Source organism: Heterobasidion irregulare (assembly GCF_000320585.1).
Source record: "Heterobasidion irregulare TC 32-1 unplaced genomic scaffold scaffold_02, whole genome shotgun sequence".
Lineage (NCBI taxonomy): Eukaryota > Fungi > Basidiomycota > Agaricomycetes > Russulales > Bondarzewiaceae > Heterobasidion > Heterobasidion irregulare.
In genome coordinates, this window is record NW_009258198.1 from 3121296 (window position 1) to 3142643 (window position 21348).

A 21348-nucleotide genomic window follows, 5' to 3' on the forward strand; every position below is an offset into this window, starting at 1 on the left:
GGCCCGACCGACTTGCTCCGCCTCCCGCGGGGAGTGGGTTTGAGTGGGTCGACCATGTGCATTCTAAGACGGAGACTCGCACGCTCCGAAAACCTCTCATCGCACACAGCTTTGTTCTTAATGAGACCACGTCAATATGTTCCAGATGGGACACACGGAGGATGAGATGCATGTCAATAAACTTCATAATTCTTTTTTTTACTCGTTCGTTCGTTCGTCTTCTTCGTATCGTAACACATCCGCGCATACACCCTAAGTATGTAGGTATCCGTATGTACGTCTTCTTCGTCGACGTCGACTCGTCGTCGTGCTATAACCAATCAACCAATCAAAAAAATATAAGCAGCACAGATCGCGGGGAATCGGAAATAAAGCAGCGCGAGCAGCAAGAGGAAACGAAAACAGGGTTCAAAACAGTTCACAGTCAGAAAGCGAACGCGGGCAATGGACAGTGGGGAGGGGGGTGGGGATGAAACGGGAAGGGTGGGAAGGGGGATAGGGACAGGAACAGGAACGGAAGCGTATGTGCAATGATGAACGGGATGGGGATCAACGGGCGGGATAACACATATGTACTGACGGGGCAATCCCGCGACTGCCTGTCCAGAGTCCCGTGGTGGCCGACTCGATGGAGGCAAAGCAGAGCCTGAGGGGTAAACACATAGATGCGCGCGGGCGGGAAATCGAAGTGGCCGCGGACGCGATCGAATACGGGCCCTTTGCATACTTGAAAACAGGAGAGCTGGTGGGGATAGAGGGGGCAGCGCGGCCGCAGGCTGCGCGCATAAGAGGAACAGAAAGGAGACGGAGACGGAAACGGTGAGAAGCAGAGGGCGTCGCGATCCGGGTATGGAAGAGGTCGTCTCGAGACATAACATATCCACCCGCGCGCGTGCTTTCATTTTATCGCTGCGCGTGCGGGGGTCAATGCGTGTGCGAAGCGCGTTGCGGGCCACGGCGCGCAGGTATGCGCGCGCACGCGGGAGCCGCGAGCGCAAACGCGATGGGGTGGATTTGTGGGCATATTGGGCCAAGAGAGCCAGGAGCCAAAGAGAGACCGGTCAGGCCAGACAAAGTCGGGGCCGGGAGCGGGCTGGCGCGGCGGCTGGCATCGAAGGTCAAGTACTGCTATGGATTTTGCGTCGCAGCTTGCGCTGGGCGCGGAAGATGGTGAAGCGCAGGCTGAGGGAGAGTGCCTGCCACTGGCGGCGGAACTGTTGGCCGCAGGTGGGGCTGCAGCGAGGAGGGTCAACAGCTGTGGCATGGGGAGTAAAGAGACACGCGACAACTCACGTCCACTCTGGAGTCTCAGTGCGCGTCGGGGTGTACTCAGACTTGGTCTGCGGCTCCTCTTCCAACATGGCAGGGCTCTCGTACTCCTCCTCGACGAACCAGGCCGACTCGCGGCGAGTCTCGCTCTTGGAGCGCAGCTTGCGGCGAACGCGCTTCTCCTTGATCTCTGTGGGGGTGCTGGCGTCGTCGTTGAAGGGACTACGCGAATACTGGTAGTGGTTGTAGGAGGGAATGGTTGTGGCACGGCGCGGAGGCTCGTGTGAGCGGCGACGGATGTCGCGAGCGGCAGCGCGGAGGCGGGCGCGCTCGTCGAACGCGTCTGCGTCGTAAGCATAGGCATCCTCGTCCTGGGTCGTGAAAGGTTCATGATCGTCATCGTTATAGCGCTCCCATGTGGGCCGACGACGGGACGCGAGGTCGCGAGCGTGCACAGCGGGGAAGTCGCGGTAGTCAGGGTCATGAAGGTCTCCTTGGTGGTCGACGTAGACAGATGTGGGAGACGAGGAAGAAGAGGAGGACGAATAAGAAGGGTCGAGAAGGCGGGAGATGTCGGCTGCGCGGGAGGAGGGAGAATATTTGCCGGGGTGAGAAGAGTAGGTTGAAAGGCGTTTGTTGGAAGGGAATATGGGGGAAGGGGAAGAACGCATGGGGACGTCGTATTCGAAAGTGGGGGACATGGTCTGGGGGAAGAAAGCCAGACGGAGGACAGGATCGGTCAGGGAGATGTTTATATGGGTCGCTGTGGCGGAGGCGGACGAGGGGCGGGAACTCACGTCGGCTAATGGAACAACTGTTTCAGCTAGTGGTAGGGGGGCACGGTTGTGGCGTCGAGGTCTGGCTGGCTGGTGGCCGGGGGTTGCTATGTGGATGGGAGGACGGTGGGTCGAACTGTGTCTGACGAGGCCTGTGAGAGGGGAGAGGGGCCCCCGTCTTTATATCACACCTCGCCCAATCGCCCGCCAGGCGCATGCTCCCCGCCCCGGCCCCGGGCCCTCCCCCCCACCTCTTCCCATATCCGGCCGCCCCTTCAATTCTCCATTCAGCCAATCTCTCCGTCATCTCCCGGCCCTTCCTCGGCCTCTCTCTCCTCCTCTTCGTGTCCTCTTCGGCGCCTCGTACCGCGTCTTCTCCTGCTTCCAAGACGCCCGTTCCACCCACCCCGGCATCGGCTCATCCCCACCTCCTGCCTCACACTCTCCCGACCGTGTCCTATTCCCAGCTCAACACCGCTCCTGCGCCCTGCGCACCAGCGCCCGCGCACACACACACAAAGCAGCGTCCGCTTCCCTATTCCGGCCTCAGTCTCAATCTCGCCTTGCCACTCCCTCCCTTGTCTCTCCCCCTCCACCCCGCATCCTGACAAATCCTACCTCCCTCCTTGCCTTCTCAGTATCCCTAGACACTTTCCAAGATCCTGCCCCATGCCTATCTTGTTCCCCAACCCACCCTCGCCCGAGTATGACTCCTCCTCTCCCTGTCTCTGTCATCCCTCTCTTGTTAATCCAAACCCCGTGTCGGTGCTTCTCTCCGACCATCTCGTCCAATCTCAGACCCACCCACCCACCCACCTACCCACCACGGACCCTTTCCCCCCGTAAGGCCGCGCAGGCCCAACCGCGTTCCTTGCCGGCCCGCAGCGCTCACCGCCCTCAGCCAATCGCGCGCCAATCCAATCCGTCTTAGCGCCCGCTCGGCTCAGTCTCCTGCCGTCTCTGCTTTTCTCGCGGAGTCTCAATCAGCTCCCGCATCTGGTTGCCCCCAGTCCCAGACCCCCACAACCGTGCCTGGTCTCTCCGCCAACCGTGACTCGTGAAAAAATTCAAAACAATCTCGTGGTCCTCCGTGAGCAAGGCCCGACGGCGGCGCTCGCCGTGCGGGCTCTTTACACACGCCTGCCCAGGTGCGCGCGTCACCACGGACATCAAGGGACCAGGCGCTCCATGCGCCACGTATGTTCATGCAAATCTGAGAATTAGCGCATTCGGCGCTCTCTTCTAGCAGCTTGCAATTGGCCACAGCTACTGGCTAACTAAATATCACCTGGCGTTATAATCTATGGGGACTTGACTAGCGACTTCACAGGATGCTGCTGTAGCTTGACGCTGGCGCCTGCCAGGGTGCGCACTAGAGGCTGGCGCGCGGAGCGGCGGCCCGCCAAACGCGGAGCTCCGTGCTGCGAGCTCCTCGACTTCAAGGACGGGCAGGGGCGTCCTCAGCGTCCCGTCTTCATTAACACAGGCGCCAACGCGTGGATCCTCGTCGTGCCCACTGGCGCCTTCCTGAACTTTCGAGCGGCATCTCAAGCGGGTCTCAACGGGTGTGGTCGACGCGCGCTTGCCCTCGCGGAGGGTGCCGGTCCCGTCGATGGCGCCGTCGCGCTTCTCCCGGTTCGCAGGGTGCCCGACCTCATCGTGCGCGCCTCCAGGCGCCACGAACACGATACTCGACCCTTCCTTTCCCTCCCGAGCATTCTTCCTCCGCGTCTACCCAACTCGCCCGGTATCTTGCATTCTGCATTCGATTCAGCGCGTCAATCCGCCTGGCATCTAGCTTCTCCAATCTTTCGCGTCGCTTCCTGATCCTGATCTATGAACGCACGCTCGACCCACGGCTCACGGCCGAAGCCGAACTCGAGTTCGCGATCCACGCACTTGACGCCCGTATGTATATACGATAAACGCTCAATGGATCCATCGTGCGACGCCGCATCTGGGTCTTCATCGTCGCCATCGGAATCGAATCGGAATCGGATCGACAGCGATAGATTGGCCACCGATATAGCTCACTCGCTCACCACTGCTTGTTGCTCACGCTGCTTGCTTCTGTGTTCTGGCGCCCGCGCTTGCCGGCTTCCTATACGTGTGCACGCACGCACGTCAGCAAACCCGCGCGACGCCATAAATAACCGGTAGGTATTCGCCTGCGTATGTCTATGCTGTATGCTGCATGTGGAAGCGAGTGGCGCTTGAAGAAGCCGGCCCTGCAAATGGGGCGGATCGCGCAAAGCGTATCGTCGCTGCCGGCATTCATGGTGTCATGCTTGCCACGATCGCTCGCTCGCTCGCTCGGCCTGCCCCACTCGCTGACGCCTTGGATGTGGGAACCTTGCCGACTTCGTTGTATTGCGGCCCATTGCGGCCTATCGGGAATTCTGACGCTCGCGATCTCACATGCACTGGCGGGGCGGCACTGTTTCCGCTGCTTCCCTTGCGCCCCTGTGGAGCTCGGAGGCCAAGCCTGGCTTGCGTTCATCGAGCATGATATGGATATGGATGCCGGCTGTGGGCTGGGGCAGGCCAAGATCACGGGCCCCGATGCGAACGCGAGCAAGCATACGAGCGCGGGCGACGATTCGATTTCATGTGGTTCTGGTTGTTCTCATCGCATGTGCATCTCTTGCTTTGACCCCCTCTATACAACGTTTCGCGAGAGAAGTGCGCTTCGCGGACAACGCAAAGCTACGGCCACCGGGACGCGGTTGCAGCCTTGTCGTGCGCGCGGCTTGTTGTACGAGTTACCAGAACGCCTGTTGGCTTGCCGCTTTCATTTCGATGGTGACGGACGCCACGGTGCAGCTATGAGATGTGGCGAGCACACACACAAAGGGACGCCACGGGACAAAGCAAGTGGCGTCGACGTCATCTCGCATGCACTCGCTGACACTGGGGAGGATCTAATCTCACGCCACGGATGCATATATTCTGTAGGGCGTATGTACAACGCTCGATCGCACAATGTAATGCTTCTCTGCGTCATGACGCTCTATGGCCTACAGCTTCATTTCGCCATGGCGCTCAGGGGCTTCGGCTGAGGGGTGGCCACGAGGTGCTTACACCGCGACGCTTGTCCACAGCTGGAGGGCCATCATACAGGTGTACGTCGCTCTAGCAGCAAGCGACGCGACCCCGCATGTCCGTTCTGCGATCGGACCAGGAGAAGCATATCTCAGTGCCGAGCTGGGGCCTGCTGCTCCTTTACGATACGATCTGCCCGCCCGCGTATCGTGATTGCGCGGAACCCGCGTCACAGGGCACCAGCAGTGAGCAAAACGCGACGATCATATGTCAGTGTGGAAGGTCGGCGCTGACTCCTCCGTTACCTCGTAGGTACCGCACCGCGGCACACAAGGTGGCGAACGCGCGCGATTTCCTAGGTCCGATGATATCTCCGTGCCTTCGACCGACGGCGAGCGCGCAAGCGCGCGGGCTTATGACTTTGGTGAGGCTGGCGAGCAGGCAGGCACGGCGCCGCGACGGCGATCCATCACGCCACGTTCGAAATCCGCCAACCTTGCGTGCCCGTGCGCGGGCAGGTGACCAGCCTGCACGTCGAGGCCCTACAGGTGGGTGGGTGGGTTTGTGCGCGCGTGCGCGTTTATGTCCTCGTCGCGTCGCGCTGCCCGGCGCGTGGCTGCCTCGAGGACGGCGATGCGGCCTGCGCGGCGTGGGCTATGACGAAACGACGTCCCCGCACGCGTCTTCTCGTGGACATCGCGATAAGCAGCCGCATCTAATCAGCACGCACGTCAATATGAAGGGCACGCGCGTAAGGAAGAGGAATAATCGTTGATAAATCCCGCGGCGCACATCGCAGCGCGCGCGTCTTCGCGCCGAAGATTGGTGCGTGCGTGTGTGCGTGCGTGTACGCCTCTGGGAAGGTCGATCGTCGCTTTGGGGCCACCCGGAGTGCAGTTGGCCGCTGCCAGCTGCCACTCTGTTCAGCTGACTGTTCAGCACGGCTTTGAAAGCAGGCGAGGCGACGATAGGTGTGCTGTGCAGGACCGATGGGTGTAGGTGGACACTGCGCGGCGAGCTCGGGCGCAAGGCCCGGCTGCGGCGAGAAGGATTCTAGATCCCTAGGACATCGCTCGTGCGGATTCTGGGGATACAGCGAGGCCGTGGCGCACGGAAAGGCGTGCATTCACGCAGCTGGTGATGGGCAGGTAGATCTGCACGCGTCCCGCTCGAACGTGGGGGTGGGGTAGGTGCTAGTCGGTTCTTACGCAATGATGTGGCAGAGAAGGATGAATTTGGTCTGCGCGGAATAGGAGGTCCTGGGTGGCCTGACATGCAGCTGATGTTTCATTAGTGCGTAAGCTCCGGGATGCAGAACAGTCAAGGCATAAATTCACGCTGAGAGGGTGCGGTTTGCGGGTGGTGATGGCTCAGGTGTATATTTGGTGGTGCCAGACGGATCGACTGAGCAAGACGGATTCTTCGGAACGTCTGGGCGCTCAGGTGCTCGATAATGGTGAAAAGGTCGCTATCCTCGTATGTGCTGTAGTAGGAATGCAGCTTTGGCGTGGATAGCTCGAAGCTCGGATCGAAAGATTTGACCGCGCTGTCGTACCCGGCCCCCGTCGACTCGGAAAGCCTGTATTAGGTTTAGCGAGCGAGCGGGTTCGATGTGGGCCATTGAGGATGCATGGACCTGGTTGCGCAGGTCGATGAGCAGATGTTCGGAGCTGGGAGCGTGAGCCGCCCGTGCTGCAGCCGCATCGACGCGTACGGCGCGCAGCATCTCGGCTGCAGAAGCGCTGAGCGCGAGTTGTATTGTCGTGCGCATGCCAGGTCCCGCCGGTCATGGAACAATGGGTCCTAGGATTTGAAGATCCGCATGAGATGGGTCGCATTCGTTAATGGCCTACGGCGAGGTGCTATGCTGGTCCCGGCACTGATGTGCTCTGATCCAGATTTTGATCCTCATAATCTTGACTCGGTTTTGTCATGGAAGAGCGTCCGATGAGGCAGTGTACGAGGCGAAGATAAGACATATTTCCGGGGAAGTTGTTGGGCGAGCTTGTTGGGCGTGTGTTCGACGACGGCCGAGGATTCGAGAAAGCAGATCGCGGATATCATGCGGCCTCGTGCGGCGGAAAGATCCTGGCAGATCGAGACCTGGTGGTAGGATAGTCGCGTCATCGCTCAAAACTTGAAGAGAGATATGATGTCAAGACACAAGATGCATGTAAAGAAAAGAATTTGGAGAAGGATCTGAGCGCACTAGCCAATTCCATCGTCATCGTCATCGTCCGAAATCTAATCTCATCCGCTTCGGATCTCGTGACAATCTTATCTGGACATCCTTACACACTTCCATGTTCCTCGGTATTATTCACGACCTCGACGAGTACGCGAATGACTGAATGAATTGTATCTGGAATTGCATTCCAGCTCTAGCTAAGCGGATGCTTGTCTACCTCTTGATATGACTTACGCGAACTAAGCAGACCAACTCAATGGATCCCAAGCCTGATCCTTCTGTTCATATCAAGCATCAGAAATGAAAACACATGCAGGCAGCGATCCTACAATTGTCAGTCTACGAGCCTCACAGCTAATAGATCGAGGATAGATAGCGCCCACACCTACAGTCGGGTGACCGGCCAGCATGCAGATAGGAGCCACCGTCAGACCGAGAACAAAAGAGACGCGTTCATACGTGGATGACTCCTGTCCTCGCCTGAGCAACACCGTTCAACCAGCTGTATGGGAGAAAGGAGTACAGGTCGTCTGACGTCCGCGAGGATCGATGAGGCTGTTCGTCGAAAGCACCATTCGAAAACCGTAAGCAGGCTGCGCTCAATCCGATGAAGGAGTGCTAGGATACATGCTATGGGGCGCGTGACGTGAGCACCTGCGCGACTCTTACCTGGAGCCGTTGAGCAACACAAAGCAGGCGTAGAGCGGGAGAAGGTGCGGGATGCCCGATGGCGCGCCTCGAGGCGCGATATGCCTTTTCGGGTCAACTCTCCTCACGAGACGGCGCGACTTCGGCTTCGGCGACGGATGAGAAAATATGGGGCAGTCGTCAACAGCAGAGCAATATCGTGAAGGATCACAGGGAGCCGTGAAAGAGACATCCTCGAGGCAGCTTAAGACAGGAAAAGGACACTGCAGTCAACCACTTACCAAGAAGATCTTCAGAGAGCATAGGATGGGGAGTGCACTCTCCAGGATAGATTAGACCACGAGTAAAGCAGGCCGAGCAGACCATACGGGTAGAATAGGATCAATATGAGACTTCATCCCAATGCAGTGAGGCGTGCAACGTGGGGGAGGTAACAATAAACCAGACTGTGCGCAAACCTGCACGAAGTAGTACCGTGTCCAGAATATTCCAGAGTAGGTCTCCAAGGTGCCCTCGAACCCGTCTATCCATAGACGTAGCTGTGTAGCCGTTACAAAGCCAGATGAGCGGAGCCAAGGCAAGGTAGCACCCGCAGAATGTCGTCCTGCGAACTGTAGCCCATTAACCTGCATTCTTCATTTGGGCCCTCCGCGAGAAACTGACCAGGAATCGCCGGGCATGAGTTGCGTAGGCGCGCTGCCCTGATACCCCGCATCGGCAGGGCCACCTTGCACGGCAGAGCCTCGGCATGAGTGCACCAAAGCTTGGAAGGAGGCGAATTCAGATGCCAGGGCACGGGATTGCGGGGTGACCCGATAGCTAAAGATATCTAGTCAGGATGAGCGCGCAGGGAGGCACAGGCGCCTTCCAGGTCGTTCCGCTGTGGCTCCGAATGACATCGATAAATTCAGTCCCGGTAGCTCAGCGCTCAAGCGCCGGCGAGGCAGCTTCGCCCGCGATGACCGTGTGCGGCAGGGTGAGGCCCCACAGGCGCCCAGAAAGCATCCGTCCGTCTTCCCAACGGGCGTTTCCCCTGAGCCTCGTGCGATCCGTGCAGCGCGCAGGAGTCTGTGGATACAGTTCGAGAAGGTCAGTGTGAGGAGGGAAGGTGGCCCTATGGCTCACATGCCTTGGATTATCGGGACGGGCTTTCTCCACAATCTCGATAGAACCTGGAGTCCCGATGGAGAAGATGTCCATGTGAGATGAAATCGAGATAGAAGGCAAGATGAAGAAACGGTCGTCTCGATATGGAAGGGAGACGCCCAGAGAAGCAGAGGCATGACCGTAGTTGTGATCCACAGCCGGAATGTACGCTCGATCGCTAGCCGTATAGATGCCTCCGGAGGATTGGAAGTATTGATATTCGACATGGGCGTATGTCTGAAAATCACTCAAGGGAAAGGCGACAGCAAATGAACCTCACCTGATTTACAAAAGTGAGGTTGATAGCAGGAGAAAACATGCCACTGAGCCAGATGCCAGTCTCTTTATAGTCCGTCAAGCACAAAAGCAAGAGCTGAGGCCACCAAATTGATTTTAATGCACAGCATTGCGGTCTATCTCGTTAGCGATCGTCCGATTGCACAAGCAGATGGGTGATAGGATTCTGTGGGGACCTGGGGATAAAAACGCCAACGGTAAGGAGCCCCGATCCCTTGTTCCCACCGATTGAATTCCGATGCTCACCCGATGCGCTTCTGAGACGGCAGCCGAGGAACGAGAAAAAGACGCCCCAGGACCATGTTTAGTGTGGGAGAAGGAGAGATAGAGGGGCTTGCACATATAGTGTTCTTCTGAGACTTCTCCGGGGCTTCGTGGACTCCAGTGTGTACAACGTGCTCAGGCTAGATCCCTGGTGGAAGAGTGGGTTCGTGAAGCGCTCATATGAAGGAGCTAAGGTGGACAAAGTATCACGCTGGGATGTGCGCATGTGGGCACTTTGCACAGGTTGCGAAAGAAGGGCGCCTAAAGACCTACACACCAAGATTCAGCAGACGCCTGGCCCAAACCGTAATAGCAAGCGCGTATAGCGAGGCGCCATAGTCACTACTCCTCCACCTCAACGTCATAGGCGCCATAGGCGAAGCGCCCACAAACATATGCAACGCCAGCTTGCTGAAAAGCGCCTTTGAACATATATGATGAGATTGAAACAAAACTCCAGACGAATTCGCATTACAGCACATCATAGAATTGTCGTAATATTGATGATATCGGAAATTCGCCAATAACGACAGGCAAGACAAACGACGGTGTCGGAACTGACGAAGATCCGAAAAAAAGATGCAAGCATGGTTGAGTGAAGGGATGGACTTGTGAGATGCAGTAACGCCACAGGCATACTGCCCAAAACAGAAACGATCACTGTGGCTGGCCGAAACCTTGACCTGAGCGCATCTATGATCTCGGTATGTCTTCCTTGGCAATCACTGCCGCCTAACACTACTCAACGCAGCTCGCAGGCATTCTTTGTGTTCAACCAGAAGGGTGAAGTGCGTTGAAGACAAATCTTGAGAGAAATGTCCTGTTGAATCCTTCACACAGGTTCTCATCTCTCGACTCTATCGCCCGGATGTAAGGTGAGCAATCTACCGGGGCACGATTCGCACTCCCTCTGAATGGCTGCCCATCTTTCAGACGATCTATTTCGGATGTCTTTCGAATCCAAGTCATCTCCAGTAGCGAAGTCCGTTCACCCATTGTCACCCTTGGCTCGACTAGCTTCTTCCATGTCCGGGTGAACAACCTATACCTCGTTGCTGTCACAAAGTGCGTCATGGCTTGTCGCCTTGAGGCGGATGGTACTCACGGGTTTCTTAGGAACAATGCCAACGCAGCGCTCGTCTTCGAATTCTGCTACCGCGTCATTTCGATCTGTAAGTCGTATTTCGGAAAGGTCGACGAGGAATCTGTGAAGAACAACTTTGTCTTGATTTACGAGCTGATCGACGGTGAGTATCTAGCTTATAAAATGTCTTGTATTATCTGATTGCCCACAAGAAATCAACGATTTCGGATACCCTCAAAACAGCGAAATTGACACTTTGAAAACTTACATCACTACGGAAAGCATTGTTTCCTCTCAGATAGCAGCAGTGAGCCTTCCTGGTCTGTTAATTGGCTACTGTTTGGCTGAAATCATTGTCAGGAAGAGTCCACTAAGATCACGACCCAAGCGACTGGAGCGACGAGTTGGAGGCGTGGAGATGTCAAGTACAAGAAGAACGAAGCATTTGTTGATGTTGTGGAGACAGTCAACCTCAGTATGAGTGCCAAAGGTGTGTTTGTCCCAACCTATAGTTATGCAGCCTGCTAATAGATGTGCAGGCACTGTTCTTCGAGCTGATGTCGACGGCCATATCCTGATGCGCGCATATTTATCGGGGACGCCGGAATGCAAATTCGGTCTCAACGACAAACTCGTCATAGACAAGAGCGAGCATGGATCCATCGACGCTGTTGAATTGGATGACTGCCGGTTCCACCAATGTGTGCGTCTGACAGAGTTCGACGAGACGCGCACCATCAGTTTCGTTCCTCCAGACGGGGAGTTCGAACTCATGACGTGCGTATTTTCCGTCTCGTTTGAATGTCAGAAAGCCCTCAAGTACTTTTTTGACCAGTTATCGCGCGACATCGAACGTCAAGCTACCCTTGAGAGTCATCCCAACTGTGAATGAGATTGGAACAACCCAAGTTTCTTACGTGATAACTATCAAGACAAACTTCAACAACAAGTTATCCGCTACGAACGTGGTTCTTCGAATACCGACGCCTTTGAATACCACAAGTGTCGACTGTAAAGTCCAAAATGGTAAAGCAAAGTATCAGCCGTCCGAGAATGTTGTAATTTGGAAGTGGGTGACATGATCCGAGGTTGTGAACCATACTCATATTCGTTCCAGGATCCCGCGCATACAAGGAGGACAGGAATGTACATTCACCGCGACTGCCGATCTCACAAGTACGACGCGTAGACAAGTGTGGGCCCGCCCGCCCATCGACGTCGACTTTCAGGTCCTGATGTTTACATCTTCTGGTTTAATTGTGCGCTTCCTCAAGGTATTCGAGAAGAGCAACTATCACAGTATCAAATGGGTCAGATACTTAACGAAGGCTAGTGGGTCGTATCAGATACGGGTAAGTGCCCTTCTATCAGCGTACGGACTAGGCGGGATACTCATGGCCTTTGTACAGTTTTGATATTCTGTCACTGCTTTTTCTCTGTATCATCATAGCTACACTACTTTAGCCATCACAATGCTTTCTTCCGGAGGATATATCTAAATACTAGCAACATTATACCATACTATCAGTCAAAGCGCTACGGTGCGGCAGCACTGAGTGCCAAAATAGCAACATTCTCCGGTGCCACTAGGAATCGTAATTCCGACCTTACAACGCGTCGTTCGAACTTTGCTCGATCACAACACGCTTATGTCCATCTTCCATCATCCGACCTAAGAAAAATACAGCGCAGTGACCCCATAACTTCAGGAACGCATGTTTTGGAGGTATTTCCGAGGAGCCTTGCATGTCGTCCGACGAGCGCCCGTTCACGGATATTCATCTCCAGATTCGGGTTCAATAACGGGTCTTCAATAGACAGCCTCCTCGACAAGGAAGACGTTTCCCTCGAGGCTATCCTCGACGAAGATGACATCCTTCAAGAGTGCAAGGCCCAGAATACAAGGCTCATCGATTATTTCCAGCGAGTAGACGTATTGCAGCGGTTATTGGGATATGTGACAGGCGAGATAGAGGTGGAGGAAAAATCCAAGTGAGCACCGCCGCCATTTCTGATAATGTCTCGGCCTCCCCTCAGACGGACCTGTGCTTGTGAAGATACTCCTATGTTGCTACCGAGGTCCTCTGCAGTGAGATATGGTCGATCGTCGAGACGTGCATCAACCATTCGGAACAACTCTTGATCCCGTTCTGGGAGACCGTCCTGGACAGATCTCCAGAGGACATGAGAATGCAGATGGTCATGGCCTCTCACTTTGCCAAAATCAATGCCATATTTCTCAACAAAAAGCCGGTGGAGGTGAGCAGCACTGTACTGTCCCGTTCCCTGTTCATTTGAACGCGTCTTCCCTCTCCGTCCGCTAGATGCTTGAATTCATCCTTGCCCAACCTGCCGTAGTGGAGAGAATACTGCAACACATTGAAACACCCGCATTTTCTGACCTGCTGGTCCGTATCATCCAATTGGATGAACAGCCAGTAGGTGCTGGAGTTTTAGAAGTATGTCGTCGTCTGCCTGCATATGCTCACCGATGAGCTCCTCTTATACCAAAGCCTGCAGTGGCTTTCAAACGAAAATCTCATCGCCCGGCTCATTGACCGACTCTCGCCCTCCTATTCTCCTGATATGCATACCGTGGTCTCCGAGCTCGTGAAAGGCATCATATCAATGGCTACCCCTGGCACCGGCGCGGGCATCGCTGACGGGCTGCAGAACAGCCTCCCATCAAATTTACTCGTTCGCGTGCTTGCTCGCCAGGAAAATGTGCAGAAGCTCTTTGACTACATTCTCCACGACTTTGGTACCGGCGCGGCTCCCGAGTCTTCAGCGGGGGCGGCAGAGAAACAGGGTTCAAATCCTGATGAAGGACCATTTGTTGACGACTCTAGCGTATCTGCAACTTCTTCCTATCCAAACGTCGAATCTTCCACCTCCTCTGTTGTTCAGTCCATTTGCATCATCGTCGAACTCATGCGCCAAAACAATTCGGACTATTTTGAGCCTTACCTCTTCTACATATTGCGGAATCGGCTGATGCACACTCAACAGACGATGCAAGTTTACGACCGTGACGCATTAGAGCGTAACATGAAGGAGATAGCGGATCACGTCGGCGTCGTCCATCTTCGTCCATTGCTTGAGATCATCTGCGACCGATTAGAACAGCTCAATCACTTTTTGCGGAATCCTCGGTCTATCGTGAGTGGCTTCATCGGACTGCGAGCTCCGCACATTTTCCGCGTGCTGACAGGTTTCAGAATGGAACCATCTCCACCACGATAGGTAACATCGCGCCTCTCACCTTTGAGAGATACCGGATATGCGAGCTCTACGGCGAGATTTTCCACTGTTCTGGACTGGGACTCCTCAATCGACCGGCCGAGTTTGACAACATGTACAACTCAGAAGGGCTTCTCCAAGGCGGGCTTTCAGGCCTAGACGAACTCTCTCAATTTGTCGACATGGGACCCGGCAGCAATCGTGACCAGGAGGCCATGGACGAAGGCGGAGAAGAGCTAGAGCCTGCATTGGAGCTACCGGTTCATGGCGCATCGCACTACGTGTCTTCTCTGTCAGATTCAGACGACGACATGAGCGATGGTGATGGACCTGGAAGCTCGGATGATGATGCCATGGAGGAGATAGCGATGTATGACGAGCCGAAGCAAATGGAGGGCAGCCCCGGGCCTCCTTCGCCAACGCATTCGCGATCGCCTGCAGAACAGAGCCCGAGCCCAATAGCTGTATCTGCATCTCCCGGTGGCGCTTCCTCGTCTCCTACCGCAGAGCAAACCGCCGATAGTCCTCTACGACGACGGGGATCGACTCGAAGCAACGATTCGGAGACGTCGACGACGGGCCGACGTTCAGCAGGCTCGAGACGAAGTTCCAGAAGAATCACCATCCAAGATCTCCCTCAGCCCGATCTCCCTCTACCCATTGGCGAACGGCTTAAGCAAAAATACTTGGAAGTAGGCGTGCTGTCAACACTGATGGTGAGGCACACCCGCGTTTTACTCCGTCTTGATCTGATGAGAGCCACAGGATCTGTTTTTTGAGTACCCTTGGAATAATTTTTTGCACAACGTCGTCTACGACCTGTTCCATCAGATTCTGACCGGTCATACTGACAGCACCAACCGTGCACTTATCCTGTCACTGTTCCGCGATGCAAAGCTGATGTGGCGAATTGTCGAAGGGCAACGAAGGAACGACACCGAAAGGTATGCGCCGCCTTTATATATGCTACCTGATGGAGCAGGCCATCTGACCCTAATACGCCAGCGCCAAGCCCAAGGGCGTGCGTCTGGGATACATGGGCTATTTGACGTTGATGGCCGATGACGTCCTCATGGCGCTGGAGACCTTTCCGCCAGACCTTCGCCTCGCCGTCGCGGAGACTGCGCCCCAGCCCGACTGGGACGAATACGTCACTGGCCGGTACAACGAGACGAAGAAGAAAGACACCAGCGTCCTCGGGGGAGGAAAACCCAGCATCGTGGCGAGCGCGGCGCGTCCTGGGGCCACGCAATGGAGGGTGGACGAGCAAGACATCAGTCCTTCGGCACCGAGCGCCAGCAGCGCATCCGGCTCCGGTGCGGGCAGCAGTGGCTCGAATCATTCGGGGGTGCAAGGCGAGTTCCGCAGGGCTACAAGTGCACGACCTACCAAAGGGAATAGCGCGGACTTCCGCGCGGCATTCGCGGACGATGATGACGACGACGACGACGACGATTTCACTCCAAGCGGCCACCCACATGTTAGTCGCATTTTTTTTCGCCCTGACGGAACGCGCCTGGCTAACTGACTGGGCCGCAACCGTAGTTCGCGCGGTACCTCGCGCAGGAGATGCATTCTCCGGACGAGTTCGGGTCGTCCTCGTCGCCAGATCATTCAGACGACGAAGACAGCGGCTGGCTCGCGCAGTCGCATTTCGACCTCGATAGGCAGCCGCCCGTGTCCACCCGTCCTCGACAGCCCCAGCGCAGGCCGCTGAGCGCCAACGGGTTCGAGGTGAGCTCATCACGCGCGCATTTTCTGTCGCCTGGCACGCGGCTCACCGAAGAACGACGGGTCCAGGACTCGTTTGCGCCTAGGGACGTGTCGATGAGCCCCTTTGGCGACCCATTCAGCACGGAGGACGATGATGTGAGTGGCGCCCCGCCGCCGTTTCTCGCTCGTCGCGGCAGACCGTTGACCGTTGACTTAACGCACGCGCGCACAGGACGAAGGCTTCGGCCCGTTCTCCGACTCGGCGGCGGCGAGCGGCTCGGACCCGTTCACGTTCTCGTCGCGCCTGACGGAGGACGCGCACGACGCGTCGTTCGACAGCTTCGGCGACTTTGGCGAGTTCCACACCGCGGACGCGGACGCGGATACCGATGCGGATGCGGACGCGGACGCGGACGTGGATGGGGAGACGACGCCGACGGCGGGCAGCTGGACGTTCGCGAGCGGGTCGAGCGTGGGGTCGGACGTCGGCTCGGAGGCGGAGGACGTGGGAAAGGCGGAGCAGCCGCCGCGGGAGGACGGTGGGGACACGGGGCGAGGTGGGCCAACGACGGGCGCGTGATAGGCGGCGGGCGGCCGCGTGTGTAGGCTCCGAGGCGCGTGTGTATGTATATGCGCGCGCGGAACGCGTTGTAAGTATTGCCGTGGCGCTGTATACGCTCTCTCGCTCAGACGGACACGCGCGGTGAGCTGTATCGATGTGGCCGGTGTGGGTGTACGACGGAAGAGGATGCGGAAGGCTTCGCGTCGCATAGTCGCTCGCTGTAGATATTCTGTCCTAGAAGTACCTTTTCTCGGTCCTATTCATAACCTATTCGTCTCGCGTTTCGCGTCGCGGACGACGGCCCGTCGGTCGTCTCGCTCGCGCGCGGGTCGCCGACTGCTCGACTCAACTCGAGCGCGCGTGCGCCGTCGGGTGCCGGTCGGTCGCGCGTGTGGAACAGCGAGTATTATTTACAGGTGGAGGCAGCGACGTAAGTAAGTAAAAGCGAGTAAGTATACACAACAACGAGCGCGCGTCCGAGCGGCGGCGGCGGCGACTTCTATACCACAAACCACGATATGCACATGAATGGCGTGGGCGAGAGCAGAGGAAAAGGAAACGGGATCCGGTGGTGTGCAACTTGAGCGTGCGATGGGCGGGTCCAGAGACGAGACGAGACGAGACGAGACGAGACGGCGAGGAGGAACAGGCGGAGAGCATACCAGAGGATGTAGAGCTGAACATGAGATGGGCATGGACGGGGCGGCGCGGAGGCCAGGGACGCGCGGCGCGGCGCTCAGAACAGGTCCGACCCCGCAGGCGGGAACAGGCCCGACATCATCCCCGACCCAGCGCCAGACCCAGCGCCAGCCGCGATCCCTTCCTCCTCGTCCCTGCCCTCCCGCCCGCGCCCGCGCCCGCCCGAACCAATGCGGCTATCACCGCCACCACCACCGCCGCCAACACTCCCGCTCATGCCCATGTCCATGATGCTCGTAGCCCCATGCCCCCCTCTGCCCGTCCTCGCATCCTGGCCGTGATCGTGATCGTGGTCTGAATCCTGCTCAATCGTGTACCGGTGCTCGAACGAGCGCCCCTGCCCCTGCCCGTACCCCTGCTCCTCATCCTGGATCTCAGGCGTATACGCCCTCAAAAACGGGTCCACATCTCCCTCACGCTCACGCTCGTGCTCGCGCGCTTGCTCGTGCGCGTCCTCCTCCCGCCGCTCCTCCCGCCGCCCATACTCCCCATACTCCCCATACTCCCCATACTCCCTCTCCCTCTGCTGCTCCCCCACGCGCCCCTGCTGCTCCCTCCTCTCCCTCCCCCTCCCCGTAAACCGCGCCTCCGCCCTCACCTCCGGCGACCCCCCGCCGCGCCCCCCACCGCCAAGCGACCTGCCCCCCTCAGACGGGGACGGCGACAACGACGGCGAAGGCGACGCCATGCCCTGCACGCGCTGCGAGATCGGCTGGCGCGGCTGCTGCTGCTGTCGCTGTTGCTGTTGCTGTTGCTGTTGCTGATGTGGCTGTTGTCGTTGATGCTGCTGGGGCTGAGGTTGCTGGTGATATTGCAGGGGCTGGGGCTGGGGCGGCTGTTGCTGTTGCTGCTGGGCACGAGCCAACGGCGCGCGCTGCCCGCGCACCTGCTGCTGTTGCTGTTGTTGCGGTGCCCGCCCATACCGCGCCTGCGACTGTTCCTGCGCCCGCGCACCGCGCCGGGGATCGTACTCGAACTAACAGCAACAGCCAATCGGAGAGGTTCACGTCAGCTCGCGTCCCGCACCGACGAGACGACAACGAAAAAGAGGCGAGAGCGCCGAAAGCGCCGAGCGAAGAACGGAAACAAGAGACGAGACGGGAACGCGAAACGAGGGACGCGAATGCGAAACAATAAACAGGGACGAAAGAACGAGAAACGAACGCACCATCTCGAACACCTCCGCCCGCCGCCGCTCCCCGACGTCCCGATCGATACAATAACACAAATAAAGCGTGTCCGCCCTATCACGCGCGCGCCCCCAAAAGGCATCAGCACACGCACATACGCACACAGACCCACCCCGCACGCCCCCACCCCCGCGCGCGCGCGAGGCCCAGCGGCCGAGCAAAAGCGAAAAAAGAAAGCGCACGCACGTGTCCCGAACCAGGCCAACACAAAACAAGCCCACGAGCGCCGTCACGCCGCCCGCAAGCAGCGCCGCCTCGAGCGCCGCGCCGCCCGGCGCGCCGAGCGTGTGCGCGACGAAGAGGTACGCCGCGAGCGCCGCGGGGAACGTCAGCGTCAGCGGCGCGATCGTCAGCAGCGTCAGCGGGGCTGTGCGGCGCCGGTCGGTGAGCGGCTCGTTGGGAGGTGAGTGGAGGTGGGACGCACGTTCGGTCTTGAACCGCTTCTTATACTTTGCGCCCGCCGCGCCCCCTCCACCCGCACCTGCGCCTGCACCCGCGCCCGCACCCGCGCCCCCAGCAACCAACTCCCCCGCTCTCCTCGCGCTCACCCAATACGCGTCCCCAGTAAGCCCCACATAAACCAATGCATACCTCCCCACCCTCCCCGCGCGCTCCTCGCAGTACCCCGCCGCGACGCCCGCGGCCCACAGCAGCGCGCCCGCGAGCGGGTGCGCGCGGAGCGGCGGGGGGAGGTAGGCCGGGACGCGGCGGAGGAGGAGCGTGAGGAGCGCGAGGAAGCGCGCGAGGGAGGCGAGGAGCGCGGAGAGGGCGACGGTGCCGAGGGCGGGGCGCGTGGCGCGGTAGAGCGCGGCGTGGAGGGCGTGCGTGGACGTGGGCGGGGGCGGGGGCAGGTCCGGGCTGTGCGGGTTGGAAAGTCAGCGCGCGGGCGTGCCAAACGAGAGACGAGAGACGAAGGGGGTAGTGAGGAGACGCACTCTGCAAAGTACCACGCGCCGATGACGCCTGCGGTGGTGACGCGCAGGATGCCGCGGGCGATGCCCCAGCTCCAGAGCCAGACGCCAACGGTGGCGGCGATGGCCCAGCCTGCCCAGCCGTGGACGTGCCACTCCCAGCCCGCGAGCTGCGCGGCGGGGGTGCGTGTGAAGTAGCCGATGAGGAGGAGGCGGAAGGCGAGGGTGAGGAAGGGGAGGGACGCGAGGAGGGCGGCGAGGAGGACGAGCGGGGAGAGGGCGAGGAGGAGCGGGTGGGCGGCCAGGAGGGTGGTGGTGAGGGTGAGGAGGGTGGAGGTGCCGTGGATGGTGCGTGGGAGGTGGAGGAGGCGGCGGGCGGTGAGGAGGGCGAGGACGAGCGGAACGAGGGAAAAGAGGCGGAGGCTGCGGGGGATCTCGATCGGTCAGGAGAAGGCGGGGGCGAAGCGGGCAACGGGGAGACACTCACCCCCAGGACTCGCCCCAGGTGGGCTCGGTGTCGCCGTCCCACATGAAGCTGCCGACAAAGGCCCAGACGGCGGAGAGGAAGAGGGTGACGGGGACAAAGACGGTGGTGGCGATAACGACGGGCTTGACGAAGACGCGGAGGAGGAAGATGTGCGCGTAGGAGACGGCGGCGCTGACAAATGTGAGCACAGTGAGGAGCGGGACGGTGTGGAGGAGGGTGGTGTACGGGAGGGAGGCGCCGGGGTGCTGGCCCGGGGCGGGGCGGTGGGTGAGGAAGAGGACGAGGACGGAGGCGAGGAGGCAGGCGGAGAGGCCGGTGCACCAGAGGGCGGTCCAGAGCGCGTCGTGGTATTTGCGGCGGGCGCGGGCGTGGGCGGTGTGGCGAGGATCCGGGAGCGAGAACACGTCGAGGGGGCGGGCGCGGCCGTCGCGCGGGAGCAGCGACTCGGTCAGAGACAGCGACGGGATCGTCCGCGGCGGCGGAGGGATCGGGTCAGCGGCGGCGGCATGCGTTGGCGGCGGCGGGCGGTGCTGGGCGCGGGCGAGAGTGGGATTGAGGAGGTCGGCAGGGGGGGTGCCCGAGTCTGAGGAGTCCGCGGACGAGGAGGAGGAGGACGGGGCGGGGGACGGGGAGCGGAGCGGGGACGGCTGGTGTGCGAGCCAGCCGCGGCTGCGTTCGATGTCGGAGAGTGCGTGGGAGGCGAGGAGCGGTGCGCGGTGGGGATCGTAGCGCGAGGCGGCGGCGGACGAGGCGCCGGGGAGGGGCGCGTGGTCGTCCTCGTCGAGACGCAGATACGGATCGTCGCTGTCGTCGATGTCGCCGACGCCTGGGCCGTAGCTGCGGCCAGCGCCGTGGGGATAGGAGCGATCAGCTACCGAGAGATGTGTGGAGGCTGCGCTGGCGCGGAGGTGGGGGTCGTCGAGGTCGTCGAGGTCTGCGGCGTGCGGATCGCGATGGGGGGCGTGGGGCTGGTCGTCGTCGTCGTCGCCGCCGCCGTCGTCGGTGAAGGAGAAGAAGAGGGGCTGAGAGGACGCGAGGGACGACGGCTGGTGTCTGGAGATGAAGTGCGACGCATACGCCGCGAAGGAGGCCGTCATGGGCGAACAGTGCAAGGCGGTCGAGCGGTTCGCCGCAGCTCCTCTCCCGCCCAGCTGCGTACGTAATCGACGCGCGCCACACACCCCCTCCTCGGCCGCCTCGCCTTTGCTAGCCAGCGGCTCTGCGCGCAATTATTAAACCCGTGTAGATACATCGTGTGCACCCGCGACCCCCGCCCGCCCGCCCTCACTGCGTCTTCATGAAGTTCTGGTCCCTGATCCGCTGCCGGTTCTCCCGCCGCAGCCGCACCTTCTCCCCGCGCCCGCCCGGCCCGTCGTCCTCCACCTTCTTGGCATCCAGCAGCGTCCACAGCCACCCCGGGTACGCATCGTCCGCCAGCGCGAGCACCGGCGGCTGGTTCTTCAGCCACTGCAGCCCCGCCAGCACAGCGTTCGGCGGGCACATCGACCGCGAGCCTGTCGTGCCAGCGCGCACACACGCACACGCACACGCACGCACGCACGCAGGAGGGAGGGAGGGTAGATAGTCAGCGTCAACAGCCGTCGGTCCAGTCGCGCGCAGGATAACTACGCACCCGGCTCTCCACCCCCCACAAGCACAGACGCCTCCCCCTCTTTCTCAGACGCCGCCTCTGCGCTCTTCGCGCCGCCCTTCGCGCCCCCGCCCCCGCTCTTCACCGCATACGCCCTGGTAACCCACGCCGCACCCCCCGTTCGCGAAAAAGACGGCCCACCGCCACAAGTCGCGCACGCCTGTCGTTGACGCCGGGCCCC

The 21348-nt window shown here is 59.4% G+C and overlaps 9 protein-coding genes across 9 annotated transcripts; 4 read left to right on the forward strand and 5 right to left on the reverse strand.

The window, feature by feature from the left end:
* Positions 1 to 1118: 1118 nt before the first annotated feature.
* Positions 1119 to 1970, reverse strand: HETIRDRAFT_415213 (uncharacterized protein; the record flags this gene model as incomplete). The annotated part of the gene is made up of 2 exons (XM_009544719.1): positions 1119 to 1233; positions 1294 to 1970. The coding sequence occupies 2 exons, from the start codon at positions 1968 to 1970 to the stop codon at positions 1119 to 1121; spliced, it is 792 nt and encodes a 263-aa protein (XP_009543014.1).
* A 290-nt stretch (positions 1971 to 2260) lies between these two features.
* Positions 2261 to 2653, forward strand: HETIRDRAFT_449127 (uncharacterized protein; the record flags this gene model as incomplete). Its single annotated transcript, XM_009544720.1, has 1 exon — positions 2261 to 2653. One exon carries the CDS (start codon positions 2261 to 2263, stop codon positions 2651 to 2653), a length of 393 nt encoding a protein of 130 aa, XP_009543015.1.
* Positions 2654 to 2714: 61 nt separating this feature from the next.
* Positions 2715 to 5300, forward strand: HETIRDRAFT_449128 (uncharacterized protein; the record flags this gene model as incomplete). Its single annotated transcript, XM_009544721.1, has 6 exons — positions 2715 to 2887; positions 2947 to 3095; positions 3194 to 3242; positions 3410 to 3704; positions 3761 to 3953; positions 5092 to 5300. 6 exons carry the CDS (start codon positions 2715 to 2717, stop codon positions 5298 to 5300), a joined length of 1068 nt encoding a protein of 355 aa, XP_009543016.1.
* A 329-nt stretch (positions 5301 to 5629) lies between these two features.
* Positions 5630 to 6858, reverse strand: HETIRDRAFT_449129 (uncharacterized protein; the record flags this gene model as incomplete). Its single annotated transcript, XM_009544722.1, has 5 exons — positions 5630 to 5802; positions 5880 to 6140; positions 6200 to 6355; positions 6425 to 6656; positions 6724 to 6858. The coding sequence occupies 5 exons, from the start codon at positions 6856 to 6858 to the stop codon at positions 5630 to 5632; spliced, it is 957 nt and encodes a 318-aa protein (XP_009543017.1).
* A 1986-nt stretch (positions 6859 to 8844) lies between these two features.
* Positions 8845 to 9123, reverse strand: HETIRDRAFT_100229 (uncharacterized protein; the record flags this gene model as incomplete). The annotated part of the gene is made up of 2 exons (XM_009544723.1): positions 8845 to 8991; positions 9049 to 9123. 2 exons carry the CDS (start codon positions 9121 to 9123, stop codon positions 8845 to 8847), a joined length of 222 nt encoding a protein of 73 aa, XP_009543018.1.
* A 1202-nt stretch (positions 9124 to 10325) lies between these two features.
* Positions 10326 to 12129, forward strand: HETIRDRAFT_167529 (uncharacterized protein; the record flags this gene model as incomplete). The annotated part of the gene is made up of 11 exons (XM_009544724.1): positions 10326 to 10334; positions 10389 to 10418; positions 10471 to 10505; positions 10564 to 10695; positions 10747 to 10877; positions 10927 to 11021; positions 11075 to 11204; positions 11254 to 11491; positions 11550 to 11783; positions 11832 to 12066; positions 12124 to 12129. The coding sequence occupies 11 exons, from the start codon at positions 10326 to 10328 to the stop codon at positions 12127 to 12129; spliced, it is 1275 nt and encodes a 424-aa protein (XP_009543019.1).
* Positions 12130 to 12429: 300 nt separating this feature from the next.
* Positions 12430 to 16247, forward strand: HETIRDRAFT_415215 (uncharacterized protein; the record flags this gene model as incomplete). Its single annotated transcript, XM_009544725.1, has 11 exons — positions 12430 to 12440; positions 12503 to 12706; positions 12772 to 12973; positions 13039 to 13173; positions 13235 to 13873; positions 13933 to 14670; positions 14720 to 14898; positions 14960 to 15434; positions 15500 to 15688; positions 15755 to 15823; positions 15900 to 16247. The coding sequence occupies 11 exons, from the start codon at positions 12430 to 12432 to the stop codon at positions 16245 to 16247; spliced, it is 3189 nt and encodes a 1062-aa protein (XP_009543020.1).
* Positions 16248 to 16965: 718 nt separating this feature from the next.
* Positions 16966 to 18099, reverse strand: HETIRDRAFT_415216 (uncharacterized protein; the record flags this gene model as incomplete). The annotated part of the gene is made up of 2 exons (XM_009544726.1): positions 16966 to 17904; positions 18097 to 18099. The coding sequence occupies 2 exons, from the start codon at positions 18097 to 18099 to the stop codon at positions 16966 to 16968; spliced, it is 942 nt and encodes a 313-aa protein (XP_009543021.1).
* Positions 18100 to 20800: 2701 nt separating this feature from the next.
* On the reverse strand, positions 20801 to 21061 carry HETIRDRAFT_311195 (uncharacterized protein; the record flags this gene model as incomplete). The annotated part of the gene is made up of 1 exon (XM_009544727.1): positions 20801 to 21061. A coding segment is annotated over one exon (261 nt), but the record flags the coding sequence as incomplete, so codon positions are not given.
* Positions 21062 to 21348: the final 287 nt, after the last annotated feature.